The sequence below is a fragment of the Lepus europaeus genome, chromosome 19 (genome assembly GCF_033115175.1).
Source record: "Lepus europaeus isolate LE1 chromosome 19, mLepTim1.pri, whole genome shotgun sequence".
Taxonomy (NCBI): domain Eukaryota; kingdom Metazoa; phylum Chordata; class Mammalia; order Lagomorpha; family Leporidae; genus Lepus; species Lepus europaeus.
In genome coordinates, this window is record NC_084845.1 from 8,754,074 (window position 1) to 8,781,929 (window position 27,856).

Consider the following 27,856-nt stretch of genomic DNA (forward strand, 5'->3'; position numbering starts at 1 on the left):
CACGGACACCCGGCTGAGTGTGGCGGTCAGGCCCTGGGGCACCAGTCTCCCCCGTCCCTGTGCCCTCAACCACAGCCAGACCTTTCCCACTTAGGATGAACTTGACAGCTGGAGCCCAGCCGGACTGGATGGGGAGAGATCATTAAAAAAAAAAATTGTTGGTTCACTCCCCAAATGGCTGCAACAACCAGGTTGAAGTCAGGAACTCCACTGGGTCTCCCACGTGGGCACAGAGAGCGGGATCGGAAGTGGAGCAGCCGGGACTCGAACCTGTGCCCACTGCAGGCGGCGACTGTATCCACCGCTGTGTTGCAGGCCGGCCCTGGCGATCTCTTCAAAGACCCTCTTAGGAGCACAAATAAAGCTCGCTCCCCTCATCCTAGGGCACTGCATTTGCTGCCACTGTTAGGTCACGTGGGGCCTCGGGGGGGAGTCTCGGACGGAGCGGTCAGGGGAAGCTCGTCCCACAGACAGACCGGCAAGGCCACGGGCGTCCTCCACTCGCAGCACCACCTGCCATCCTGAACTGGCGCAGTGCCCCGCGCGGCCGGCAGAGGGCGCAGGCCGCCTCCCGGGCGGAGCCGCGCTGGGAGCGCCGCTGGCTCAGCCCTGGGGCAGGGTCGGCTCCTGGTTTCAGGATTTGCTTCTGCATTGGGTACACTTTCTCTGGCTCCAGACTTGCCGGGAGGTGCCTCTGCCCGCTGGCCGCGCTCAAGGGTCCCAGCGCCGACGGGGGCGTTTGTGAACCTGGGCCGGGGGAGCTGGGAGCACTCTGGAGTATTCGGAGCGTCCGCCTCTTGGCCCGGCAGCTGCCCACAGGGGCTCCGCTTGCAGGACGACCCGGGGCCCCCGCTGGGTCTCCACGTGGCCTCCAGGCCTGGCGTGCCCCGGCGGGGAGGCCACCCTCAGTGCCCGGTCCTAGGTCCGCTAACTGGGGTGGGGCTGGTGGGAGGTGAGGTCAGGGCGGGGGCGCCCCAGAATATCCTAGAAAAGGAAGGCCAGGGTCACTCCCCCCGCCTCACCCCGCACCCTGGGAAGAAACAGCCCAACAGCTCCTGGGCCGAGGGTGGGCTCCCCGCCTGGTGACCGCAGCTGACAATGGGCCCAGTGGAGGCACGCGCGGCCTGGTGCGTCCCAGCCTGACCTGCTCCACGCCACGTGCTCACCACACACACACACCCCTCGCACAAAGCCCTGCTAGCACAGGGCTGAGACCCGTGTCCCCGGCAGAACACCCGCCTCCAAGCCCCCCCCCCCCATCAGGGAGCCTGGGCGCCGGGGTGCGGAGCCCACCTGGGGGGGGGGCGTGGCCGCAGGCCGAAGTGAAGGTTTTTTTGTCCATGATGTGGCCGCAGGCTTTTTAACTCTGATTTGTAGAAGAGGGAGAGGGATGGACAAGGGAGAGGGGGTGTCAGCCACCGGTTCACGCCGTCTGCGGTTCACGCCGTCTGCGTGCGGGAGCAGCAGCCAGTGCTCTGGTGCGGGACACCTGCGTCTCCACCGCAGGCCGGCCCGGGGTTCCGGTCACCCGGGTAAAGTAGGATCCCCGAGGGATTCTGGGAAGACAAAGCCCAGCGGGAGCCTAAACCTAGGCAACTTCCGGTCCGGGCTGTGCGGAGGGCGGAGGCGACGCGCAGACCCCGCAGGCTTCCCGCGCCTTTGCGGACACCGGAACGCGCCGACCCCAACATCTTTTGCACCAAAATAAACTCGAGTGGTCTCCTCAGGAACGCCGTGGGGTGCGGCCTGAGCTGGGTCACCCTCAGGCCCGGGCGCCCGGTGTCAGTGACAGCGCCAGCGCCCCCGGGAGAAACGGGGCCGGCACGGGGGCGGGCGGGCGGACCGACCCAGGCGCCCGAGGAAACGGGTCCCTGCCCCGGCAGCTCCAGCACCTGACACAGGCTGACTTACAATAATGACTTTATTTTAACATATTTAATTACAGACATAAAATAGCCGGGGAGGGGGTGGGCCCCAGCCTAGCCCCACCCTGGAGCTCAGGTGGGGGTGCAGGTGAGGCCTCCCTGATGACCCTGGCTGGGGTCTTCCTATGGTAGGGCCCTATTGCTTTAGCGGGGAGGAGCCATGCAAACGAGGGGGGCAGGGCAGCCTCTCGGCCCCGCCTCACCCCGCCCCGCGGCGGTCTCCCTCCAGAATGCCCGGGCTGAGCCCCAACCCAGCTTCTCCACCTCCGTCCTCTGTCCAGGGCGCAGACCCCTGGCCAGCCCTCGCTCTGCCCCCACCCCCTCTGCACACCTAAGGGGAATAAATACAAACTTTACAAAGTAAAAGGGGGTCCGACGTCGCCCTGGGGCGGGCCTGCTCTGCCCGGCCCGGGGTCTGGCGGGAGCGGAGGGGTCCTGGGTGCAGGCCGCCGCCGCCCTCACATCACCCCTAACTGCAGCAGCGCGTTGGCGTAGGCCATGGGCTTGACGTTGGGGTGAGGCTGCAGGCGGACAGGAAAGGCCTGGTGTCAAGAAGCCGAGACCCCGCCCAGCCCCCCGCCCGGCAGAGGGGGCGGGGCCACTCACCACTGCTGTGAACTGGTGGAACTGGGGCCGCAGGTCGGAGCCCCGCAGGTGGATGTAGGAGGCTTTGTTCCCCATCTGGTCGCTGCGGGGGCAGGGGCAGCGGTCAGTGTGGCCAGGGGCTGGGCAGGGGCAGAGGGAGACAGGCAGGAGGCTGGAGGGCCAGGACACACGGACAGGAGGGCAGAGGAGCGAGACCAGGCTCGAGGGCTGATGGCGCCTCTGGCTCCGCCCCCAGGGGACGCCGGGAGCACAGGCAGCCCAGCAGGCCCAGCGGCCCGGCTCCTCCACGCAGAGTCGGTGGGGCAGTGGGGAATGGGACGGGCACTTGGGGACGAGACTGCAAATGGGGCCCTTGCTTGGTGCCGCTCTGACCAGCGACACGGGGAACCGCGGTGCCTGGGTGCCTGGGCTCTGGCGACGGCGCGGACGCCTCTGGCGGGGGATGTGCTATCGCTGGGAGACCCTGGGGTGTCCGCGGAGACCACAGCCCGGATGGGGAAGGGCAAGGGAGGGCGTGTGGCACCCCCTCTGCTGCTCGGCCTTAAGTGACCGAAACCCAGACAAAGCCTGTGGCCAGCAGGGTGGCCCGGCGGGAACGCACCAGTAGTTGGGGGCGGAGAAGACGGTGACGCAGCGGCCGCCGTGCGCCACCTCGTAGCCCTCGGCCTTGACCTCGTGGCTGCGGATGATGTAGTCCAGGTGGTTCTCCTCCAGGAAGGCCTTGGTGACGTCAGGCCCGAACTGGCAGCTCACGCCTCGCTTGCTGACCGAGCGCCCGTTCTGGGGGAGACGGGGGCTCAGAGACTGCCGCCCCACCCCCCCGCCACCCCCGCGGGCCCGAGACTCACCTGTGGCTGGGGATCCGACCAGAGCAGGTCGCACATGGGACCTGGCGGGTGGAGGGAGGCGTCAGGGGCTTCCTGGCCGGCCGTGCCCAGCCCCCAGCACAGCCCGAGGCGGGTGGACGGGGCCCTCCTCTGCCGGGCCTGCACTCCCAGCTCCAGCCTCCCTGCCGACCTCCCCACACCCCATTCACCTACTTTTCCCTGCAGGATCTGGTCCAGCCAAGCTCACGCCAGCCACACCGCGGGCTCCTCCCACCCCTAAGCTGCCCCGGGCTCGCCCGACTGTGCGCGGGCGGCAGCTCCTGCTCTCGGGGTGTCGGCTCCAACGCTGTGCCCCCAGCCCCGTGTGACACTCGCACAGGTGCACGGAGTAGCTGCAGCCGCCCTCCGAGGGCCAGCAGGTGGGCTCCCCACAGCCTCGCCCTGCCTGTGGACACTCAAGCCCCCTGGCCAGCAGGGGCCCCGAGGGAGGTGCAGCGACCCACGCCACAGGGAGACCGAGGCTCACCTGCTGCTGCCTGCCGGGGCGCCACCCCCCCCTCACCTGAGTCTGGGGGCTGCCGATTCCGCTCGATCTTCCGGATGTCGTCCAGGGTGACGCCGTCCTCACTGAACAGGCCCCCGTGCATGATCTGGGGGGGCACGTGTAAGGGGAGGGCCGGCCCCACCCCTGCCTGCCCATGTGCCCAGGGAGTGGGGGATGGGTGCAGCCCCTGTGCATGACCGGGAGGGGGGGGGCGCGGGTAAGAGGAGGGCCAGGAGGGCCAGGCCCCTGCCTGTGTGCCCGGGGGTGGGGTGGGGGATGGGTGCAGCCCCCGTGCATGATCTGGGGGGCATGTGTGAGGGGAGGGCCGGCCCCTGCCTGTGTGCCCGGGGGTGGGGTGGGGTGGGGGATGGGTGCAGGCCCCCCCGCGTCCTTACCAGCACTTTGCCATTGATGCACTGGGCCAGCGGCAGCCACTCAAACACCTCGCTGAAGAGCTCGTACATCTGGGCTGTGTACTTGGCCTTCACCTCGCCCTCGAAGCCATAGATCTGGTTCATATTGTCCGTCTCGTGGTTGCCTGGCCGTCGGTGGAGAGGGAGAGCCCTCAGCCTGCAGGTTCACCGTCTCCCCCCGCCTGGCACCCGCAGGTGCAGGCCCGGGCATCAGGTTGGACTGCCCATGGTGGCAGGCAGCCTGAGCCAATCAGTCCCAGTGCCCTCAGTGGCCCGTCACAGCAGCCAGAGGGGTGGACCCTGCGCTCGGACCACTCCTGAAGGCAGCAGCTGGGCTGGGAGATCTCACCCAGACCCCAGGCCCAGCCCTACTGACGGCTCCACCCTCGGGGCAGCGGCCAAGGCACGAACCCCCCCCCCCCCGTCCTGGGCAGTGGCCGAGTCCCCCAACTTGTGTGCCCTCCAGGCTGGCAGTCCCGAGGGGCTGGGGGTGAGGGAGGGTCTTGACCGGAGGAGCCCACTCCCTCCCCCCCCCCCCCCCGCTCTGCGGCTTCTCCGCGGCCCTCCCCACTGCCCGACCTCTCACAGGGCAGCCCCCGCCCCAGGCTGTCATTCACGTGAGAACCAGACCTGCCCTGCTCCTCCCAGTGTCCAGCAGCCTCCTCTCTCCCTGCTCCCACCCTTGGGCTCAGGCCTCACCGCAGCCACCACATGGAGGTGGGGCAACCACTGAGAGCCAGCCCCAGACTCCGCCCTGATCAGCCCCCATCAAAGGCCAGAGCTCCACCCGTCCCCTCCTCCAGGGGCCCTGCCCGGACCTGCGCCCTCACATGGACCCAGGTGGAACACGGACATGCCAGAGACTGCCCCAGGACCCTTGTACGTGCAGCCGCCGCTGCCGCGCCCAGGGAGCAGCTGCCATGGCTTTCTTTGCTTTACGGATTGGGCCAGGGAGAGTGAGTGCCCCGCCAGCCCCCAGGGACCTGGGCCTGCTGCTCTGTGGCTCACCTCGAAGTAGGTGAAAGTGGTCTGGGTACAGGAGCTTGAAGCCGAAAAGGGTGAGGATCACTTCTACGGAGAAGGAGCCGCGGTCCACGAAGTCGCCATTGAATATCCGCCCCGCTAAGGAAACAGCCGTGGGCTGGGGCAGACGGGCGGGGGCCTGTCCTCTCCCTCCCGCCTGGCCCCAGGCTCCCATGAACTCTCCCCCAGGAGCAGGGACTCAGTGGGGCTCAGGAGGCCGTGCCTGGCCCTTCCCCGCCCGGTGTGCAGTCTGCTGCTGCTGCCTCAGGACAGGCCAGGGCCCCGCCAGCGGCTCACAGACCTGGTGGCCAACAAGCCACGCTCGCCAGCCCATGGAATCCCATCCGCAAACCCTCAGGGCGCCAAGGCGGCCCTGGCACTCACCCGAGGAAACCAAGGCCCCAGGAGGTAACATAACCAGCCACGGTCCCACCACTGGGGAATGGCAAAGCCAGGATGGAATGTGGTGTGGGCACTGCCAGGTGCTGGCCACTGGCTTGGCTCACACGGCACATCGGGCCCAGACACACCGGGCCGGCCACTGGCTTGGCTCACACGCCACATGGGGCCCAGAGACACCGGGCCGGCCACTGGCTTGGCTCACACAGCACATCGGGCCCAGAGACACCGGGCCGGCCACTGGCTCGGGTCACACGGCACATGGGGCCCAGAGACACCGGGCCGGCCACTGGCTCGGGTCACACGGCACATGGGGCCCAGAGACACCGGGCCAGCCACTGGCTCGGGTCACACGGCACCTCGGCTCAGAGACACTGGGCCGGCCACTGGCTCGGGTCACACAGCACATGGGGCCCAGAGACACCGGGCTGGCCACTGGCTCGGGTCACACGGCACATGGGGCCCAGAGACACCGGGCCGGCCACTGGCTTGGCTCACACGGCACATCGGGCCCAGAGACACCGGGCCGGCCACTGGCTCGGGTCACACGGCACCTCGGCTCAGAGACACCGGGCCAGCCACTCGCTTGGCTCACATGGCACATGGGGCCCAGAGACACCGGGCCAGCCACTGGCTCGAGTCACACGGCACCTCGGCTCAGAGACACCGGGCCGGCCACCGGCTCGGCTCACATGGCACAGCTGACCGAGCCAGGAGCCGGAGTGCCAGGCCAGCCTGCCACTGCCCCCGCGCCTGGGCACTGCTCACAGCTCAGGCCGCTCCCTCCCTGGCCAAGCCTACTCTCCAGGGCTCCCCTCCCCGATACGACCTGGGCTGGGGGTGGGCGAGGCGGCTCTGCGCACAAGGATACGTAGGGGTTGGTCTCTGAGGGTAAACCGTTGAGCTCAAATATGTTGAGGAGGTCGTAGAACTGGCCGTGGGTGTCCCCGCACACCGTAATCTTCTCTGTCTGGAAGAAAAGAGGCCACCGGAGAGGGGGGGGCCCAGAGAGAGACGTGGGGAGGGGGCAGAGGGGAGGGGAGAGGCAAAGGTCAGGGCAGACCAAGAAGCCGCATGCGAGACAGTCAGGGGACGAGACAGTCAGGGGACGGGAATGAAGAGGGTGGGACAGAGACCAAGACCGGGTCGGGGGTGGGGTGGGTGGGGGGGTAGTGTCCGAGAGGCCCCGCCCCCAGAGCGCACCTCTCGCAGCGTGGTCTCCACGAGCGTGCTCAGCTTGGAGAGGACCTCCTTGACCTGCACCAGAATCTGGAAGGAGGGCGGGCAGTGAGACTCCTGGATGCTGGCAGAAGCACCAGGGGCCGGCGCTCAGCCTGCTGGTCGGGCCATCTGCGTTCCAGCCCGCAGGGCTGGTCTGACCCTGACTCCGCTTCCTGCTGGTGCGCACCCTGGGAGGCAGCAGCCACGGCCAGGGGGTTCCTGACCCCGCGGGGGAGACCTGGACTGGGTTCCTGGCTCCTGGCTTTGGTCCAGCCCAGCCCCTGCTGCTGCGCCCTGCCGTCAATGGAGCCTGCGGCGCTGCACAAACAGCTTGGAGGGTGCTTCGGGGAAAGCTGGGGAGTGAAACTCCATCTGCAAACGGAGGTGCTCCTCCCACAGACTGAAGCCGGCCTCGGCAGTCTGCCCACCTGCCTGCAGGTGCATGGGGAGAGAGCCCGGTGCGCAGGCTCAGGCGGAGACTGGGGAGAGCACAGTGCCCAGGCTCAGGCCGAGAGACGGGGAGAGCGCAGTGCGCAGGCTCAGGCCGAGAGAAGGGAGAGAGTGCAGTGTGCAGGCTCGGGCCGAGAACAGGGAGAGCGCAGTGCGCAGGCTCAGGCCGAGAGACGGGAGAGAGCGCAGTGCGCAGGCTCGGGCCGAGAGACCAGGGAGAGCGCAGTGCGCAGGCTCCGGCCGAGAGACGGGAGAGAGCGCAGTGCGCAGGCTCGGGCTGAGTGCACCTGCACAAGCTGGCGCCGGGGCCCTGGGGGTGTGCGGGTGCCGACACTTCTGCAGCTCTGAGCATTTCCAAGATAAAAAGCTGGGGAAATGATGAAGTTTAAAAACCGCAGGACGGTGGAGAGCTCCTGGGCGCGGGCTGTGGGACAGAGAAGCTGCGGAGCCTGGCCGCCGCCCCCTCACCAGTCTTTGGGCGTGGCGAGCGCAGCGGACAGACTCCCGGAGGCCCAAGGCTGGCAGCAAGGCTGGAGTCGGCTCTCCCGGGTCCCAGGAGCCGCCGACTTAAAACACACAGCCATAGTGAGCTGTCTCCAGAGCCGCCCTGCGCTGCGCACCAGGCTGGGTGGCCTCGCCCCGCAGCCCCCAGGAGAAAGGGGCGCCACCTTCTGGGGAAAATCTGTAGGCCTCGGTCCCCGCCGTCCTTCCTAACAGTGCTGTTTTCATTTTACGTGAAAAGCAGAGAGATCTTCCACCCACTGGCCCACTCCGGATGCCTGCAACAGGCAGGAGTGGCCGAGCCAACGCCAGGAGCTCAATCCAGGTCCCCCACGAGTGTGGCAGGGATGCGAGGACTTGAGCCTTCGCCTGGGGCCCCGGAAGCAGGATCAGAAGCAGAGGAGCAGGAGGCGGTCCCAGACCCTGGGTATGGGGTGTGGGTGTTGACTGTGCTGCCAGACGCCGGCCTGCACGCCAGTCCAGGCAAGGCGTCCTGGAGGCTCAGGACACGGCACAGCAGACCACAACCACAAGGTCACCCACGCCACGGCTCCAGGTCAGAGGCTGAAGCCGCGCTGCTCGCCTGGCGCCGGGCGGCGAGCAGCGGGAGAGCAGCCGCCTCCACGGGCAGTCGGCAGGACGATGGCAGGGTTCTGCTCCCGTGTGCATGAGCCCGCACCAGGGATCTGGACGCCACCCCGGCTGTCTGCCCCGCGGTCCCACGTCTCAAGGAAGGTGACTGCTCAGCCCTCCCATCCACACCCCGCCGGTCAGGCCATCGGACTCGGCTGCCGCTCACTCCAGGGAGAGGTGAAGTCCACTAACACCTTTACACCAAGGGAGGCAACGCAGCCTCCCGGCTGCCTGTCTCCCCGCACCTCCGGCTCCCCGCGGCTCTCACACAACCAGAAGTCACTCCTGTCACAGAAGCCACGCCCAGGCTGTCACAGGCTACACGGGGATTCAAGTTCACGAAAAATGAAATTAAAATTCAGTTGCTTTTGGTGTAAAAAGGTTTTGAGATGCATGGATGGCTTTCTATGATTTTCCACGAACTGCTGAAGCCTCTCACACGTGGTCTTACAGGGACAGAGTGCAGGCCGCACCCAGGCCCTCTGCCTTTAGGTCCACCGACAGGCAGCCGAGATCCCGCCGGCTCTTTACTCTCCCCATCACCTCCGTGTCACCTGCCTGTCGACCCCACCCTCGGGAAGTCCCGCACAGACCCCCTCAGGTCCCAGACGACCTGCAGCACGCACAGCCACGGTCGCCAGGGGCCTGGGCCCGAACTCTCAGCAGCACGAGGCTCGCACAACGCTACCTCCGCGCCCAGGGCCGGCAGCGCGGGTCCAGGCACGGCAGAAGCCGGCAGGCACGTTACCTGGTAGGCGCACTTCCGGTGCAGCTTCTTCTGGTCCTTGTACCACTGCATGAGCTCCTTCATGAAGGTGATTGTCACTCTGCCGTCCTCCAGCTTGGGTCCGCTGTACTCATCCTCGATGGCTGGCGAGTGGGGAGACAGTCAGGGGCCTTGGCCACCCTCAGCGGGAGGCCTGGGAGGAGCAGTGGCACACACGTGCTTCCTGGACTAGGTTCTAGGATCGGCACGCGACTGCACAGTGCTCAGTGCCTTTGCCCGTGCTGTGGGCTGGCAGGTGCTCGGTCGGCACCGGGGAAGACCGCGGCAGGACGGGGGCAGTGGTTTTCCAGCCCCGTTCAGGGAGGGCCAGCGATGCCAGTGACCACGCCTCGGGAGGGGAGCTGAGCCTGCGCGGGTGGCTGTGGGGAGGGCGCCCAGAGGACACGGAGGCTCTACAGCCCTCCCCGCGGGCCGGGCAGGTCTTCCTGGAAATCCAGTGCACACGGGCCGTGGGCCGTCTCCTCGGAGCTCTGTGGCCGCTCTGGCAACTGAATGAACCCAGACCACAGGTGGCGCTCCCTGGGCCGTGGCTGGCATGGGAAGCGGGCCGGCGTGTGGCCCGAGCCAATGCCATCTCCCGGCGGACAGCGTCAGGAGTGACCTGAACGAGGGGCGCCCAGCTGGGGCTGTGGCAGAGGCGGCTGAGCGGTTGCTGGCCGGGAGAATCCCACCCTTTTCTCGGGGACCCGAGGCCACAGAAGCCTCTGTGCAGAGTGCTGAGGGAGCCCCTTTACAACCCCACCCAGCCCAGAAGCAACGTGCCCTTCTCCCTAAGGACGGTGGCCCCCCCCCCGCCCCAGGTGCAGCTCGCTGTCGACAGTTCACGTCACAATGCTGGCTCTGGATCCGGCAGGCCTGGTCCCTTTCCAGCCAGCACTGTGACAGCTCAAGAAATCCTACTGTGGATGGCCCTCGGGCTGGGGAGCCGGGGGTTAACAAGCCAAGGCCATTGCCAGGGGACTGCAGAGGCGGCTCCCAGCCCCAGGAAGCTGGGCCACTGGGTGTGCAAGGAAATGCAAGCCAACGAGAGGACAGCGAAACAGGCGCCCGCTTGCTCACCGCTGTCTGCAACAGCTAAAGGCAGTCAGAGGGGCCAGGCCAGCCTTGTCGCAGGGACAGCTCGGAGTCCAGGCTCTGAGCTCTGGCTGCCAGCCCCCGAGCCACTCCCCAGGGACGAGGAAAGCGCCTCGAAGACAGTAATTAGCAAGGGGGCAGGCAGCGTGGGGAGGGGCGGGGGGCACCCTTCCCTTGGCAGGTGCTGGGTGCTGGGGTGCCTGCCGTAAACTGTGCAGGGCGGGGGCAGGGTCCTGGGTTCGGATGCTGCAGAGTGGAAGCGCATGCCCGGGCTCAGGGGGACCCAGGGCTCACGATGGGCCCAGCACAGGCCTGCGCGGGACCCAGACATGCAGGAGGCCACTCCTGAGGGAACAGCCAGCCTGGCGGCCTGGAGAGAAGCCACTGGATGGCCGTTTAGCATGAGGAGGGGGAATGCCCATCCCCCAACCAATGCCCGTGGGACCCTCCGACAGGGTCACGTATGCAGTCACGTGGGACTGTCTCCATGAGGACCCGGATGTGGGTACACAGGTTATGAGGGGCCCCCAAAGTGACCTCACTGCGCAAAACTGAACCTGGAGCAAGCCTGATCGGATCTGCAGTCTCAGGTTCCCCTGGGTCTCGCAGACGCCAATAAAACGGGAGACTAATCCACAAGAGAATGGCCAGGGGCAAGGGCAGACATATTTTAAGGGTTTCTGAGGACCAAGGTTGATAACGACTTTGACAGGAGTGAAACTGAAAGGAGAAAGAGCGGCCGGGGCCTGCCCCAGCAGGGAGGAATCTCTAGGAGGTTACTAAGAAATGACGCTGAGGCTAAGACAAAGGTCTTACCTACAGCAGGACTGAAGGTGGGGCGGCCCCAGGAAAGGTCCCAGAGGAAGCTGACTTGAAGCTGCCCGGGGCGGCAGTCAGGCCGAATCGGATGCTCCCATCTCATTATGAGAGCACCCACGCACCCGATCCAGCTTCCTGCTAACGTACCTGGAGGCAGCAGAGTACCTGGGCCCCTGCCACCCACACGCAAGACCAGGATGGAGCTCCTGGCTCCTGCTTCCGCCTGGCCTAGCCTGGCTGTCGGGAGCATCTGAGGAGTGCAGCAGTGGATGGAGACCTGTCCCTGCGGACAGAGCTAGGGTCTCTGCTCAGCCCCCTGCTGGGGACCTGAAGCCTATGCACACAAGCAGGTAGAACGGTGTGCTGGGGGAGACAAAGAGAATTCCGGGGGCTCCAGGCACTGTGGAACCAAGATCCCTGGTGACACCTATCTGGGCCACAGTGGGATTCAAAGAATGAAGACGGAAGGGTTAACAGGCTCATCGGAGCTGGAACGCGACCTGTGTCTCTGTTTCTCCCGGCGCTGACTCCAACTCCAGCTTCCCGTGCACCGAGAGGCCGCGAGTGATGGGTCAAGTAACTGGGTTTCTGCTGCCCACACGGGGGACCTGGCTCATTTCCTGGACCCTGGTTCAGGCTTGAACGTTGCAGGCATTTGGGGAGTGAAGCAATGGAGAGGAGCTCTCTGTCTCTGTGTCTCAAAAGAAAGAGAACTGCCGGCAGGGCTCCAGGGAGTCCCTCACCTAATCAGGGAACGCAGTAGGAAAGCGCATCACCAGGCAGACGCCTTGGGAATGACTTCCGTGACCCGAGACTCCTGTCTGCATAGACACCGGGGTCCAGAACTCGGTTCTTCCTCTGTCCCTTTCGTGACTCGTCCCCACTTCCTCCAAGTGTCTCAAGCCCCCACCCCTTGGCCCTGTGATGCTCTGCGGGAAAGACTGCTGTGTCCCTAACCAGCACTGTGCAACCGAGACCTGATGAGAAAGCCCTAGTGCAGGCTGCTCTTGGGAAAACGAGGGCACAGTTGAGAGGGGAGCTGGTTTGTTAGCTACTTTACTTGGGAGGCAGAGACACACACAGAGCTCCCATCTACTGGGTCACTCCCCAAATACCAATACCAATCCGAAGTGGTCTGGGCCCAAGCTGAGAGCCAGGAGCTCGGTCCAGGTCTCCCAACGGGGAGGCAGGGACCCAACCGCCCGAGCATCCCCGTTGTCTCCCAGGGGGCACATCAGCAGGAAGCTGGGGTCCGGCATCAAACCCCAGCACTGAACATGGGACGCAGGCATCTCACCTGCCAGGCTGAAGACCCACCGAAGCTGGACCAGGTAGGGATTGTTTCCTCCACCTAGCGCCTTCTAGCCACGGGCACACTAGCGGGACGCAAGCCTGTCTGAGCCTGGAAGCGCATTTGCTGCGGCAGCTGAGCTGCTGCTTGTGACGCCCTCATCCCACACTGAGGGGCCCGGGTTCGAGTCCTGGCCCTGCCCCAGTTCCAGCTTCCTGCCTACGCACACCCCGGGAGACAGATAGCTGGGTCCCTGCTGACTTGGGACTGGCCCAGCCCCGGCTGTTGCAGGCCTCTGGGGAATGAACCAGAGGACAGGAGACCTCTCTCTGTCTGTCTTAAAGGCTGTCCGAGCCCCCACGGTAGAACAGGAGCCGGGCTGCTGGTGGGACCGGTTTCCTGGCACAGCCCCGTGTGAAGCCGAAACTGGGCTCAGGACGTGAGTCTCTACGAGCCTCCCACCGAGGACCACTGGGCTGGTGACGTCCACTTGGGGGCACTCCCTGAAGGGACCCCAATGACCGAGGACACAAAATGATGCTGAAACTGGAGTTCCCACGAGGGACAGGGCGATGGCAGAGTCCATGACAAAGGGGAAGTGCTTTCTGGGGGGTCCTGCTGCCCGGGGGTGGGGGCCCTGGAGAAGCAAGGAGGAACCGGGACAGGGCGGGTCAACGGCTCTCAACTGGCCAGCAAGGCTGCGTGGGGCATGGATGGCAGCTCCCAGTGGGACGGGCCATGCGAGGACGCCTTCTGCCCTAAGAAGGTAAAGCAGGCAGCCCGGGGCTGGACTGCAGGCTGCCCTCGCAGTGCTGGGAAACTGACCAGCAGCGAAAGCCCCCGGTCTGAGCTGCCACTGGCCACAGCGGAAGCACGCCTGCTGCAGGACACCCGTGGCGTCATCCCATGCGACTCTCAGGGGGCTCTAAGGGAGGACATGTGGTGCCCGTCAGAAGGAGCCCCTCCCAGGTTCTGTGCCCGTTCGGGGTGGCCACCTAGGTCTATGAGACGGCGGACACTAGGGGAGACGCAGCCACACAGAAACGGACGCACCTGCACGCGTTCCCCTCACGCCCTCTCAGGCCCAGAACAGCAGGGAGAGCGGCCTGTGCGCCCGTCCCATACAGCTAGTGACTGCAGGTGGACCCCCAGGTGGGAAAATCCTGGGGGCTACCCGCGGGGACAGATGCTGCCCCGGCAGGTGCCCATGCCCAGAGCAGAGAGAAGCCACAGCACTGGTCTGTGCACACAGTGGACAGGCACGTGTCCAGAGGTGGGCTGATCTCCGCAGAGGGGAGTGGCTGCGATACAGGATGGCAGCAGGCGGGGCCAGCGCACTCAGGGCAAGAGCTGCGTCCCCACAGCTGGCGGGATCACGCAGCTCCCAGGACAGCGCCGGTGTGGTACCACACGGCTGCTCAGTCATTTCCCACGTCACCGCCGGTTTTCCGCTCCTGCCTGGCACGGCACCCAGGACCTGGGCCACCACTCAAAGTGCCGAGAGCAGAGCTGAGCCCCAAGCAAGAGACGGGACTGCACTTTCAGACCCCAGGCCAGAATTCCCAAGGGCCCAGCGGGTGCTGGTGCCTCCCCCAACCTGACAACCCTGGGCAGCAATGAAGGCGGCCCTCCTGCCTGGAGGCTAACAGAGTCCCAGCCCCGGGGCCTCGCCCTGCCCAGATGGGACCGGACTGAAGGCAGCTGCTCACCAGTGACTTGATCACTCAGGCCTATGGAAGGAAGCCTCCACAAACACCCAGAGGCCTGGTCTGGGCGGCTTTGACAGCTGAGCACATGGAGGTTCCTGGAGGGTGGTGCAGCCGGAGGGTGTGGATGCTCCACTCCCTTTCCACGCGCCTTGCCCCCTACGTGTCTGCTATATGCATGTCACAGGAGGCCGCTGGTTTGGGCTGAGAGCCTGCGCTAGGAAAACCGAGCAACCCAAGCGGAGCAACCCCCCCCAAAGTTCCACAGCCCCAAGTCAGAAAGGGGACCGAGGGCTGAATCCCAACAGGCCAGTCTCAGCCCCGGCACGGACTCCCTCGGCTTTAACCACTGCACAGACAGCAGCCTGGGGCCAACCAACCGCGCCGCCGCTGCTCTGTTCAGGCGCCTGCCTTAGCAGGAAGGGAGCTCTGGGGGGCAGCCCGCTGGCACCCGCGTCTGCTCCCCCAGCCTCCCCAGCTCCGCTGAACGGACGCTTGGTGTCCCCGGTACAGTGCTGCTCCCTGCTAGAACGCACACAAAAGCCAATCAAGAGCTTGAACCTGGTCTGCTGTGATTCCATCTGTCCACCGCACCCTTGGCGACGCCCCGGAACACTCGTCACCTCGGAGCGCTGCCCTAGGACACACGTCACACCTGAGGAGCCGCGGCGGGGGCCCGTCCACACAGCGGGAGAGCGGGTTTGAGCGCAGCCTGCGTGGTGTGTGGGGAAGGCCCCCAGGACGCATGGTCGCGGATGACCCTGCGCCACCCCTTCTGCCTGACTCCGCTCTCCCCCAGGCTAAGCTGACGCCATAGCTCGGTTCCTGACCGCTCGCCCTCTCCCCTCCGGCGGGACAGGAACTGCCCGCTTCACAGCTGGAGCCCGGCACGCAGCGGAAGCTCAGTAACCGCCTGTGCATGAGGGGCAGGGCGGAGCCCGAGGCGCAGACATGGAGGCCCCGAGGGCCGGCGCCCCGGCAGGACCAGGCTGGGGGCAGGAGGGCTCAGTGAGCCGGCGGGGTCATGGCTCGCCCACCTCGCCCGCCCGCCGGACAGAGGCATTCCTGGGAACGCGGGCAGAGGAGTACCGCCCAGCAGCCTGGGGACGGGGCGCGGGGGCGCACCGCCCTGTGTGTGCGGGGTGTGGCACGGCCGGGCCGACTCACTCATGCTCTCGATGTCCAGCGAGTCCACGACGGAGCGCTTGTGCTCGTCGCCCGCGATGGCCCGCTCGAAGGCCTTCTGCTTCACGATCTTGTTGCACTCCTGGTATTTCAGCTGGGCGTCCTTGTCGTGCGGCTTCACCTTCACCACCTGGGGGCGCGGAGGAGGCAGGGAGGGTCAGGGCCGCGAGCCGAGGGGGGGACACAGCGCTGCCCCTTTTCTGCCCAGTCCTGGGCTCTGTGGGCGCTCCAGTCCGACCGCCGGGGGTCATCATTCATGGCCCCAGGCAGGCCTCGGTTTCCGCACCCCGGTTCTGGACATAGCAGATCTGCCCACGCAGGGCTGCTGCGTGGCGAACCTGTCACCCCCGGGAGTGCTCTTATTGAGCCCTGCTAAACTGCAGCCCAGGCGCTGGCGTGCGGCACAGTGGGCTAAGCTGCTGCCTGCAGTGCCAGAAGTTCAGGTTCAAGTCCCAGCGGCTGTTCCTTATCCAGCTCCCTGATCATGTGCCCGGGAAAAACGGCTGAGGACGGCCCACGTGCTCGGGCCCTCGCCGCCATGTGGCAGACCCAGCAGAGTTCCCGGCTCCGGCTCCGTCCTGCTTCAGATCTGGTAGTTGTAGCCATCTGGGGAGTGAACTACCGGACAGAAGATCCCTCTCCCTCCCTCCCTCCCTCCCTCTGTCTCACCCTCTGCATCAACTACCTTTCAAATAAATAAATCTTAAAATAAAATTTAAAACAGAACAAATCGGAGCTGGGTTCGGATCCTCTGTTCTGCCACTTGAAACGTGACCTCAGCCAAGCGACCCCACCCCTCAGCCTGCGGTTAACTTGATGTCTGGACCCCCCGACCTGCTCACCGTGGCCTGCTCAGCGCCCGCACTAGAGGACAGGGGAAGTGGGAGTGGAGGAGCCCCCCGGCAGGATGAGCCAGGAGACCCCTGTGGGCCACGGGCAGGGGGATGAATAAATGGGCCACATGGGTTGTGGAGAGGCTGGGGAGTGGCAGGCGCAGGCGGGGGCGCCCTGCCAGGCCGCTCCACCTGGGGCCTGGGTGTGGTACAGGCAGGGGAGGGAGGCAGCACCAGTCTGGCCCTGGAGTCCTTCCCAAAGGAGAGAGGTCACGAGTCTACAACCAGGAAAAGGTCCAAGCCGCCACTTGGCCTGGCCCACGAGGCCGCGCCCAGCTTCCCCTTCGCTTGCCCTGCACGGACAGCTGGACCACTCACACGGCCCCAGACACGCCAGCCCCTCCTTCTCCAGGCTCCACCCCCACTCCTTCCCAGCTCCTCCTCCTCTCCCTCCTCCCGCTGGGCTCTCTCACCCCAGTGCTGAGCACTGCTGGGGACAGGTCTGTCCATCCCACTGGAAGACAGCCTGGCGAAGGCAGGGCTAACGCTCAGCCATGGCTGTGCCCCTGGCACTGAGGAAGAATGGTGACTAAGTGTTTCTTCGGGACCAGTCCTCATTCTCAGGGGGCTTGCAGGCTGGGGCAGGAGACAAGCAAGGACAATGCAGGGGAAAGAGCAGGGCCAGGACCCACCAGCTCCAGCTGCCTCCTGTCCCCAGGGACCCCGCCCACCCTCCAGGCAGGCAGCATGGGGGGCGGTCACCTGAACAGCTCTAGGACCAGGCCTTCCGGGGCAGGGGGACCCCCCAGCCTCCCTCGGTCTCTAGGGTTGGTGTGAGATTTCACGGCTGCCCACAGGTGCTCACTGCCAGGCCTCCTGCTGCAGCCACGCCTGGGCCGCCGGAGGGGCTGCTTCTGGGAGAGGCCGTCTGCTCGTGACCCCAGAGGCCCGCCAGCTCAGCTGCCAGCTCTGCAGTTCTCTTTAAAGAGCTGCGGTGAGCACCTGTGTGCCGTGTCAGAGGGCCTGGGTTCGAGTCCCAGCTCCGCGTCAATTCCAGCTTCCTGCTAATGTGCGCCTGAGGGACAGCAGGCAGTGACTGGAGCAGCTGGGCCCCTGCTGCCCACGCCCCTGGCTCCGGCTCCAGCCTAGCCCAGCCTCAGCTGTGGCTGGCATTTGGGGAGTGAACCGGCAGATGAGAGACCTTTGTCTTTCAAATAAATAAAATCAATAAATTAAAAAATAAAAAGCGATATCTGGATTGCATCAATGCTGATATCCTGACTGTAATATTTACATCACGGCAGATTTACCACAGGAGGAAATTAAGATTTACACATGACAACTGCACCCGACTCTACAATGCCCTCAAAACAAGAAGTTTTAAAAACTGGTTGGGGGCCGGCGCACGGCTCACTAGGCTAATCCTCCGCCTGCGGCGCCGGCACCCCGGGTTCTAGTCCTGGTCGGGGCGCCGGATTCTGTCCCGGTTGCTCCTCTTCCAGGCCAGCTCTCTGCTGTGGCCTGGGAAGGCAGTGGAGGATGGCCCAAGTGCTTGGGCCCTGCACCCGCATGGGAGATCAGGAGGAAGCACCTGGCTCCGGGCTTCGGATCAGCACAGCGCGCCGGCCATAGCGGCCATTTGGGGAGTGAACCAACGGAAGGAAGACCTTTCTCTCTGTCTCTCTCTCTCTCTCACTAACTCTGCCTGTCAAAAAATAAATTAGAAAAAAAAAAAAAAAAAAAACTGGTTGGGGCCGGCTCTGTGGCGTAGCAGGTAAAGCCACTGCCTGCAGCACCGGCATCCAATATGGGCGCCAGTTCGAGTCCCAGATGCTGGCACTGCAGGCAGTGGCTTTACCTGCTACATCACAGTGCCGCTCCCCACCTCCCCTGCCCCAGCTCCACTTCTGATCCAGCTCCCTGCTACGGCCTGGGAAAGCAGTAGAAGATGGCCCAAGACCTTGGACCCCTGCACCCGCGTGGGAGACCTGGAAGAAGCTCCTGGCTTCAGATTGGTGCAGCTCCAGCCGTTGTGGCCATCTGGGGAGTGAACCATCGGATGGAAGACCTCTCTCTCTCTGCCTCTGCCTCTCTGTAACTCTGCCTTTCAAATAAAAAAATAAATCTTAAAACAAACAAACCGGTATCCTCAGGGGCAGGCAAAGGGCTAGCAGTTAGCATGCCTGGGTCCCGGTCCCGCATCAGAGACCTGGGTTTGAGGCCTAAGTCTGGCTCTGGCTCCTGGCTCCAGCTTCCTGCTAATGCAGACCAAGGGAGGCAGCAGTGAGGGCTCCAGCAGCTGGCTCCCTGCCACCTGTGTGGGTTCCTGGCTCCCGGGCTGGGGGCTCCTGCTCTCAAGTCATTGCCGGCCTATGGAGAGTGAACCAACAGACAGGAGCTCCGTCTCTCAAATAAGTTTTAAAAAAGGGACGGGGGTGTTGTGCTGTGGTGCGGCAGGTTAAGCAGTCACTTCACCTGTGTTAGCATTCCACATCAGCGTGCTGGCTCAAGTCCTGACTACTCTGCTAACGGCCTGGGCAGGTAGAAGATGGCCCAGGTCCTGGGCCCCTGCCGCCCACAACAGGTGCAGGTGTGTTCCTGGCTCCTGGCTTCGGCCTAGCCCAGCTCTGGCTACTGCAGCTATTCGGGAAGCAAAACCACGGATGGAAGATCTCTCTCTTTCTGCCTCTGCCTCTGTGTCACTCTGCCTTTCAAATAGATAAATAAACCTTTTTTAAAAAAACTGAAAAGCGCAGGAAGTGACATCTTTAGCTGGGAAAGCTCACAGGCAGGACCACGGCGCCTGAGTGGACAAATGGAACCCAGGTGTGCAGCACGCCCGGGGAACTGGGAAGTTTCCGGAGTTCGGAGAGGGACGCCCACGCACGCACTCCCCTTCCCGGGGCAAGGCCTCCGTCACAGCACGCGGGAGCAGCCTAGCCCGCCAAGTGCCCGCGAGCAGCTCAGCTCAGGCCCTGCCACCAAATGACGCGCCAGAACCTCCTGCAGAGCGCTTCTCAGAGGGCAGGGGACCAGAGACGGGCGAGAGCCAGGGCCCAGGCCCTGTACAGGTACGGACCTCTACCACCTGCTGGGCTGCGGCGGTGGGCAGACAGCCAGGGGCTGGGCCGGGTTGCTAGGGCGGCAGCCTCCCTGGCTGGCCACAGCCAGCCACAGCCGGCCACATCTGGCTGTCAGCAGCGCACTCAGGTAGGCCTGTGGTGAACTGATTCAGCAAGCCACACCCAGCACTGTTGGATAAGGAAACAGAAGAGAGAGGCCATGGAGGGTGGGGGCTGCCTGAGCCAAGGGCAAGCATTGTGCCACAAACTCTGGCCCTGGCAAACACCCACGCCGCAGCCTGGCTCTGGGACTGGCGGCACCTCTGGCTGTGGCACGTGGGAGGAGTGACCTACCCCCGGGCCTGTCACCTCATGGGCAAATCGGGGACAACAGCCCGGCGTGCAAGGCTTCCGTGAGGATGCAGTGAGCTCTCAGAGCACCAAGGGGCCAGCGTGCCTGGCTCTGGGCAAGCACCGTCTGCAGGACCCGCTGACGCTCACAGCCCTGGTCCCCACGGAGCGCGGGCACCTACACGGCAAACGCTCCTCCAGCTGTCAGCGCTGGGCCATGCTGAGCCCCTAACCCAGAGCACAGCACCGACACCAACAGAAACGGCGCGACGCCGGGCTGTGCCGGTGTGCAGAGTCCCCCACGAGTGGTCTGGGCCCGCGGGACCCCCGCATTCTGAGCAGCCAGAAAGAAAACAGGCGGAGCCTCCCGAGAAGAGGACCCGGTAAGAGGTGGGGCCGCCCCAGGACTAACCAGGAGATGAGGAGTGCATGTGGGGGTGGGGGTGGATTTCCACGTGGCCGCTACCGCACAGGGTCAGGGGCCTGGCCCTGGGGGCGGAGCAGCGTAGACACACCCAGCTCCCCCCAGCCGCACCCCAGGAGACAGGGAGCGCGTATCTCTCACAAGGCGCTGAGATGCAGAACAGAGGCGCTGGGGCCACACAGCACGCACCCTGCGTCCTGACCGTGGCGCCCGCACGGGGCCCTGAGACCTCACTACCGCCTCACGCTCAGCACACACCCATGCAGGTGAGAAATAATTTCCACAAAACAACAGACACACACTTCCTCCAACGAACCCTTTCTCTTCTCGACTGGACCAAGTGCCGACGCCACAGCAGCCTAGTGGCTTCAGGGCCCACTGCCACTTGCCGTCACGGGCCCCGGGCTCCAGCCCCAGTGCTGCCAGGTGCTGGCTGGTGGCCATGGGGGAGGCGGCCCCTCTCTAGACTCCGCTCTCTCCGCTACAAAACAGCTTGAATTCACGTATGCAAAGCACTCGTGGCAGTGCTGGGCACACAGCGGGGCACGGGCGAGGAGACGGGCTGAGGTGGGGAGGCCTTCACCCCAGGCCGCTGGCAGGCAGGGCCGTGGCTCCTCTGTGTCAACTCCGGTCACGTGTCAGCTCTGCCTGCGTGGCAGACCTGGCCATGGCCACTGTGAAACCCCGGCCCCGGCACTCCGGTAGTGTCCGGAGACAGGGAGCTGGCCCAGGACCCCGGACTGCTCTGAGCCAGGGCCTGAGGAAGGAGGCCAGCCTGCAGCAAGGCTGACCCCCTGCAGGCGTGTGGGCGGCGCCAGGACCGCAGGCTCACGTGGAGGCTGCCCAAGGCAGCTGAGAGGGCACATACCGGAAAGGGGCCATGACAGCTGAGTGCGTCATGTGGCCCGGTCACAGGTCGGTTCTGCAAAGGGCTCTCGGGGGCCCCACTGCCCCGCACAGCACCTGGGCTGTGACTCTGACGCAGCCACCCACAGAACGGCGGCACGGGGCCCGGGCTGTGGCTCCGACGCTTGCCGTCCACAGAACGGCGGCACGGGGCCCGGGCTGTGGCTCCGACACAGCCGTCCACAGAACGGCGGCCCGGGGCCCGGGCTGTGGCTCCGACGCTGCCGTCCACAGAACGGCGCACGGGCCCGGGCTGTGGCTCCGACGCTGCCGTCCACAGAACGGCGGCACGGGGCCCGGGCTGTGGCTCCGATGCAGCCGTCCACAGAACGGCGGCACGGGGCCCGGGCTGTGGCTCCGACGCAGCCGTCCACAGAATGGCGGCACGGGGCCCGGGCTGTGGCTCCGACGCTGCCGTCCACAGAACGGCGGCACGGGGCCCGGGCTGTGGCTCTGACGCTGCCGTCCACAGAACGGCGGCCCGGGGCCCGGGCTGTGGCTCCGACTCTGCCATCCACAGAACGGCGCACGGGGCCCGGGCTGTGGCTCTGACGCTGCTGTCCACGGAACGGCTGCAGCCAAGCACTCCAGCCCCACGGAGAATGTGGGCTCAGGCCCAGACAGGCGAGTGCGCGAGCAGAGCCTGTCCCTGCCCCGGGAAAGGTTTTCCTGCAGGGGGCAGAGGCAAAGACCCTGCCCCGGCAGTGTCCCTGGGGCTCTCCTCCCTCCTGGTGCCAGCCCCATCCCCTGGGTTACTCATTACCGCGCCGTCCACCACCGGTGACCTTTGCTCACACCCCACTTCATCGGCACCCATGGCCACCCGGGAGGCAGCCACTCCTGTCACCACTTTCCGGATTAGGGCACAACAAGGGTGTGGCCTGGCCAGGGAATGGCTTTGGAGCCCAAATTTGAAGGGACCCTGCTCCCCTCCACACCTCTGCCCCGACTCTGACACAGTGGACCCTGGCCTTGGCCTTGGCCCAGGCCGTCACCCGGCCTGCAATCTACTCTCCACCCCAGGCCAGCAGCCAATCCAGGGATCCGACCTGGCTCCCTCCAGCTGCAGACTGGCTGCTCCCCACCCGCCCACCCGGGTGCTCAGAGCGGACAGTATGTCTACATGTGGTGGGGGCAGAACAACGCACACACAGCCTGATGCTGTCCACTTGCAGGGAGCAAGTTCTCTGAAGGAGGAGAGAGTCCTGGGGGCTGGCTGCTGCGGCTCAAAGCCAGCTGGAGGTCATCGCCAGGTGATTAAATGCCCCTAGGCCTCAACGCCCTCGTCTGTACCAGGGAGCAGCCACAGTGCCCGCCCACCCATCCCCAGGCTCCGAGAAGGACAGAGAACACAGAGAAGCCAGGTGGCCTGCCCAGGGTCACCAAGCGTGTGATGGCAGCACCGCAACGGGAACCCAGGCCAAGGCGCCGTGGGCAGCGCTGGGTGAGGGAGCTGAGTTCAGACAGGACGGGCCCCCCCGCCAGCCCCCCAGGCCCGCTCACCGTCTCGTAGTCCCGCAGCGCGGCCCGGAACTTGCCCAGGGCCATGTTGCTGGCGGCCCGGCGGTAGTAGCCCTTGATGTACTTCTTGTCGATCTCGATGGCCCGCGTGGCGTCGCCCAGCGCGTAGCCGTAGCACTCGGTGCGCAGGTAGGCCAGGCTGCGGTTGCCATAGTAGATGGCATTGCTGGGGTTGAGCTCGATGGCCTGGCTGTAGAACTTGATGGCGTTCTCGTAGTCCTTGGCTATGGGGACGGAGGAGGAGGACAATGAGGCAGCGAGAACAGGCCCTTGGCTGGGCCCTGGCCCCGGGCGCTGCTGTGCAGACAGGAACCCAAGCACACAGCTGAGCTGGGAAAGGCTCCTCGGCCTGCCCTTCTCTATCCCCACCAGCCCAGCCCCGGCCATGTCCCCTCTGCAGTCTCCAGGACCTGACCTGACCCCACCTGTCCAGCCCCCAGTCACCCACGCCGCACGGCCCCAAGCTGGACACGCCTTCTGGTGGGCTCACTGGATCTGCGAGGGGTGTGGCAGTGAGTGCCGGGCTGGGATCCCAATCAGGCGAGCCTGAGTCTGTCCTGAGCAGCCTGGTTGTCCAGCTCCCCTAACAAGTAAACTTGCGCAGCAGGGGCCAGCGGGGGCCAGCGGGAGAACAGGAAGTGGGGAAGCAGAAGGAATGTCCTCAGGCTTCCAGGAGAAGAGCACATATCAACAGAGAGCACAGCAGTGCCCGCCAGGAGCAGGCGCTCCGCACACGGGAACAGCAGGTGCAGGAGCCCTACGCTCGGGGCGAGCCGTGTGCTGGAACACCAGTAAGCGACTGGTGTGGCTACGGTGGCAGGAGCTGGGGGAGAGGGGCTGATGGGAACGACCCCCCGACTCTGGCTGCCACACTGGGGTCTGAACACTGATGTTCTAAGTGTAGAGCAACAGGGTACAACATCTAGCCAAGGGCAAAATGTGTACTTTTTTTTTCCTCTCCAATGAGTCCCAGCCGTGTCCTGCACTCTACATCCTGGCCGTGGAACCTTCGTACCTCATGGTATAAGAGCCATGTGGAGCTCACTTTACAAACCAACCACAGAAGCCCTGCTCAAGGTCAAATACCCGGGGCCGGCGCTGTGGCATAGCAGGTAAAGCCACTGCCTGCAGTGCCGGCATCCCATATGGGCACTGGTTTGAGTCCCGGCTGCTCCACTTCCAGCCCAGCTCTCTGCTATGGCCTGGGAAAGCAGTAGAAGATGGCCCAGGTCCTTGGGCCCCTGCACCCACGTGGGAGACCCGGAAGTAGCTCCTGGCTCCTGGCTTCAGATCGGCTCAGCTCCAGCCATTGCAGCCATCTGGGGAGTGAACCAGCAGATGGAAGACCTCTCTCTCTTTCTGACTTTCAAATAAAAATAAATAAATAAATCTTTAAAAAAAAAAAAAAAAAAAAGGTCAAATACCCAAATCTGTTCCTGTAGACCCCAGCTTGATCGTACCCTTTGCCCGTGCGACACCTGCCGTCACCGCAGGCCAGGGTCTTGTCTGCCCATCCTGTCTCCCCGATCTGAGCCCCAGCCGCCTGCCTTCCGTGAACCTCTGCCTTGCCTTTCTGGGCTCACAGTCCGGGACAGGAGACAGATCCCCCCAGACAGCCCAGAGGGGACACCAGGGCCGAGACCCGAGGAGGAGTGAGTGGGGTGAGCAGAGTGGAAGGGGAGGGTCGCGAGCTCTCGAGTGGCCGCAGGATGCGGCCAGGAACACTGACAATGCTAACTTCCACGAGCTTTCCAGCGGCTCAGAAGTGCCCTCCAGGAAGCCCTCCTGGACCCCTCTGAGCCAGGCGCTCCCTGTGGGCTGCCACGGCCAGGTGACGAGCGTGTCCCCTCAGGTGTGTGAGGCCTGCACCGGCAGAGGCCCCCCCACGCCAGTGCCTTCAAGGACTCCCTCCAGGCCCCTGGCTGTGTTCCTGGGGCCAGCCAGCCGGCGCTCTTGACTGGAGAGGTGTCCCAGCCTGCCTTCCGAGCCCCAGGAGCCCCAGCGGGCGCGGCCTTGCTGTGCAGGTGCCATGGGCTCGGGGAGCCCAAGTGGCCGCCGCAGAGGAAGCCAGAGTGTACAGGAAGTGAATGAGCGGATGACTCAACGCGGGCAGAGGCGCCGGGGGGCGGGTCCCCCACACCACACCCGGCCGCCGTGCTCACGCCTCACAAATCTGAGCCCCCAGACAGCTTCCGTCTTAGAGACGGGGAACGCAGCCGCAGCGACGCGAGGGGTCCCCGAGGCCAAGCAGCCTCCCCGCGAGCTCAGGGGTTCCGCGACATCCCTGTCCCCACTCTACAGGACAGGGACACTGAGGCCCGGGGAAGAGGAAGAGTGGAGGCCCGTCCTGGACTGGGCCGTGCACTGGGTGCTGCCCTCCGGGACTTCTGGGGTGGGCCCTGAGCTCACAGAGGAACATCTTGGGGGGGGGTCCCCGCCTGGGCCAGCCTGGCTCTGGAAAGGGCGAGCAGGTGGGAGGAAGGGGATATCCGGCCAGCGCTCACCCGCCCTGACCTTGGGCGAGCGGTTTCGCTTCCTCTATAAAAGGAACAAGGCTGCTCCTACCCAGCCGCACGCGGTGCCCAGGGAGGATCAGGCCCGTGCCGGCCCGGCCACCACCACCACGCGGGGGCTCAATTACAGCAAGCGGTAATTACGCTTTTTACTGTTATCCCCACAGCCCAGGAGCCTGGGGCTCTGTGCCTGCGACTCCTGCCAGTGAGAGCCCTGCGCTGGGAGCACTCGCCTCTGTGCGCGGGGCCTGGGTTCCCGGAACTCTCACGGGGCCTGGGCAGCAAGCTCAGGGTCCCTGCTCAGCCCAGGCCTCCGCCTGTTCCTCCTGCCCGGGGCGCGTGCCCCTTCGCAGGGCTGGCCCTCGCTCCTGGACTCAGCTTCCCCCCTCGCCCGCCGAGCACGCCGGCCCCCCACCCTCTCCTTCCCTGGAGTCCGTGGCAGCTGGCGGGCTTTCCCAAAGCCAATCAGCCCACGTCACTGTGCTCTCGGAACCTCCCGTGGCTCCCCGGAGCCCGAGGACGACCCCCACAGTCCCCAGCCGGGGACTTGAACTTGCAGCCAGCTCTCCGCACCCCACCCTCTCCGGCAGAATCAACTCACAGGGGTCACACTCCAGCCTCCTCCAGCTCTGACACAAGCAGCACCCCCGCCCCTTCAGAACCAAGACACTGGGCCCACGTCCGCCGTCTCACTTCCTCGCCCCATCGCCCCTCCCGCGGCCCCCTAGCTGGCCACTCCACCGGTCCCAGCAGCTGACCTCCTGGCTATACCAGCCTCCTGGAGTCTGAGCCGACCGACGGTCAGCGCGCAGGGCCGGCCCAGGCAGTGTCGGAGCCCAGACCCCTCCTAGAAGAGTTCTCTCTGATTTCCCGGCTCCCTCTCCACAGCGCCAGCCCCTCCTCCTCCCCAGGGTCCCACCCCAGGGCTTCCCCAGACCCTCCTCCTAGGTGACCTCACCCACCCCCGGGGCATTTCCAACCACAACCACGCCCGTTTTTTTCCTCCAGCCCAGATCGGGCCATCAAGCCACACAAGTGGCCCTTCCCAGACTTCTGCAAGATCCGGGCCCTGTCCTAACCTCCCCTCCCGTCGGTCTCCCCGGCTAACTCCAGCCACACGGGCCTTTCGCTCCCCCACCCCAGGGCCTTTGCACGTGTCACTCCCCCTCCACACAACACCCTCTCCCTCAAACTGCCTGCTTCCCACCCCGTCTAGGGCCGTCTGCACCGCTGGGCTTTTTCTCCCGGGGCCCCGGCCAGCAAAGTAAGCGCTGCATTTATTCACCTTTTGCATTCGGTGTCTGCGTTCTCCGTTACAAGCGGGGCCACGCGGGGCCTAGGCCAGCCCTCGGCACACAACACGTGCTCAACAAACACTGAATGAATGAACGGACACCTGCCCCCGCTTCCCCCCACAGGCAAGCTCTTCTAACGGCTCCCCCCACCCCACCCCACCCCCCACACGTCCCCGTCCCTCCGACCACCGCTCATCCCCGCCTCCCTTACCCCTCCCCATCTACCGACCCGCTCCCCTCCCCCACAGCCCCTTCCCCACGGGGCTGCCTCGCCCCCACGGCCCCCGCTGCACCCACCCCGGGCCTCCCCACCCCGGGCGGCGCCATCACTGCCCCGCCACCCAGTCCCACGCGGTAGCGCCCCCTGCAGGTGCGCCTCCTGCCCGCACTGGGCAGCGCTCACCTCAGTCTACCCGCCCGGTACGCCACGTCCAGGTATTTCCCGGCCTCCCCTCGCAGGCCCCGCTGCGTCGCCCCCTGGGAGCGCCATCCCGAGCCGCCCCACGCCCGCCGGCCGGGTCGCGCCGGCCCCGCGCCCAGGCTGCCGCTCCGCGTTGCCATGGTTCCGCGCGGGCCCGGCACCCCTCGGCCTGGGCCGCTGTCCACCCTCCCTCGCCCTGTCCGGCGCGGGCGCACCTTTGAAGTAGTCGTTGGCCTGCGTCTTGAGCTCCTCTGCCCGCTTCAGCGCGCCATCAGCCGGGGGCTCGTCCCGGGGGCGCTCAGCACACTCAGTCCGCTCGCCCTCCGCCATCGCCATGCCGCAAAGCGACCCCCACCCTGGCAACGGCCGCCCGCGGCACCCGGCCGAACCGTCGCGAAGGAGAGCCGAGTGGCCGCCGCCGCTGCCGCACAAGTGTCGTAAAGCGCGGGCCCCAAAGGCGCCCTCTGCGCGCCTGCGCAGGGGCCCCCCTCGCCATAGAGCGCGCGGAGGACAAGGTGACCAGAGGGTCCCCGGCAGCGCCCTTGGTGGAAGCAGCCAATAGGAGAGGAGAAGCGGGAGCGCGCGGGGAATAAAGGCCCGGCGTCGCCCCCTGCTCCCGGCGTGACGCGTTCCGGGGTCTCGCAGTGGGCTTTCCCTGCGGTCCTGGGGCACGGGTGGGTGGGTGGGTGTGGCTGCCCCGCGGCTCACGCAGAGCCGGGGCTGGGCGGCACGGGCACCTCGGTGACCTTGAGCGCCTCGGCCCGGATCTTGACCGCAGTTGCGCCTCTCGGAGGTCGGCGGGTGGCTTCCCCGCGTTCCATGGCCGCGGGTCCGGTGTTCCCAGGTTTCGGACGGGGCCGAGCGGGGCCCGCAGGTCGTGAGCGCCGCCCTCCCCCCGGGCTGTCTGGATGCTCCCACGTCTCCAGGGGGCTCTCCTGGTTGTCTCCTGCCCGGACCCCGGCCTCGGCCTCGCTCCGATTTCTCTCCCCGTGGAGAGGGTCCCCAGAGCGGTTGTCTGCACACTGGCTCTGTCGCCTCCTGGCAGTCTGACCCCACCTCTCTCACCTCCACCCCCGCCAGAACCCCCAGTCGCCCTGTTAAGGCGGGGGGGGGGGGGGTATCAGCC

General features: G+C 65.7%; 1 protein-coding gene across 1 annotated transcript; it reads right to left on the reverse strand.

Moving 5' to 3' along the window:
- Positions 1 to 1,903: 1,903 nt before the first annotated feature.
- On the reverse strand, positions 1,904 to 27,133 carry PPP5C (protein phosphatase 5 catalytic subunit). Its single transcript, XM_062176922.1, has 13 exons — positions 26,946 to 27,133; positions 22,484 to 22,725; positions 15,387 to 15,534; positions 9,291 to 9,412; positions 6,941 to 7,006; positions 6,609 to 6,707; positions 5,324 to 5,429; positions 4,298 to 4,440; positions 3,921 to 4,008; positions 3,380 to 3,420; positions 3,133 to 3,311; positions 2,532 to 2,613; positions 1,904 to 2,446 (listed from the first exon to the last, which is right to left on the reverse strand). The coding sequence occupies exons 1-13, from the start codon at positions 27,064 to 27,066 to the stop codon at positions 2,384 to 2,386; spliced, it is 1,500 nt and encodes a 499-aa protein (XP_062032906.1). The 5' UTR covers positions 27,067 to 27,133; the 3' UTR covers positions 1,904 to 2,383.
- Between the last annotated feature and the right edge of the window lie 723 nt (positions 27,134 to 27,856).

Excerpts from the sequence above, each read along its gene's own strand:
- PPP5C (XM_062176922.1), bottom strand. The coding sequence starts at position 27,066 with ATGGCGATGGCGGAGGGCGAGCGGACTGAGTGTGCTGAGCGCCCCCGG. Across the intron at positions 22,726-26,945 it reads GGCCAACGACTACTTCAAAG|CCAAGGACTACGAGAACGCC; the intron begins GTGCGCCCGCGC and ends CCGTCCCCATAG. Across the intron at positions 6,708-6,940 it reads TGGAGACCACGCTGCGAGAG|ACAGAGAAGATTACGGTGTG; the intron begins GTGCGCTCTGGG and ends CTTTTCTTCCAG.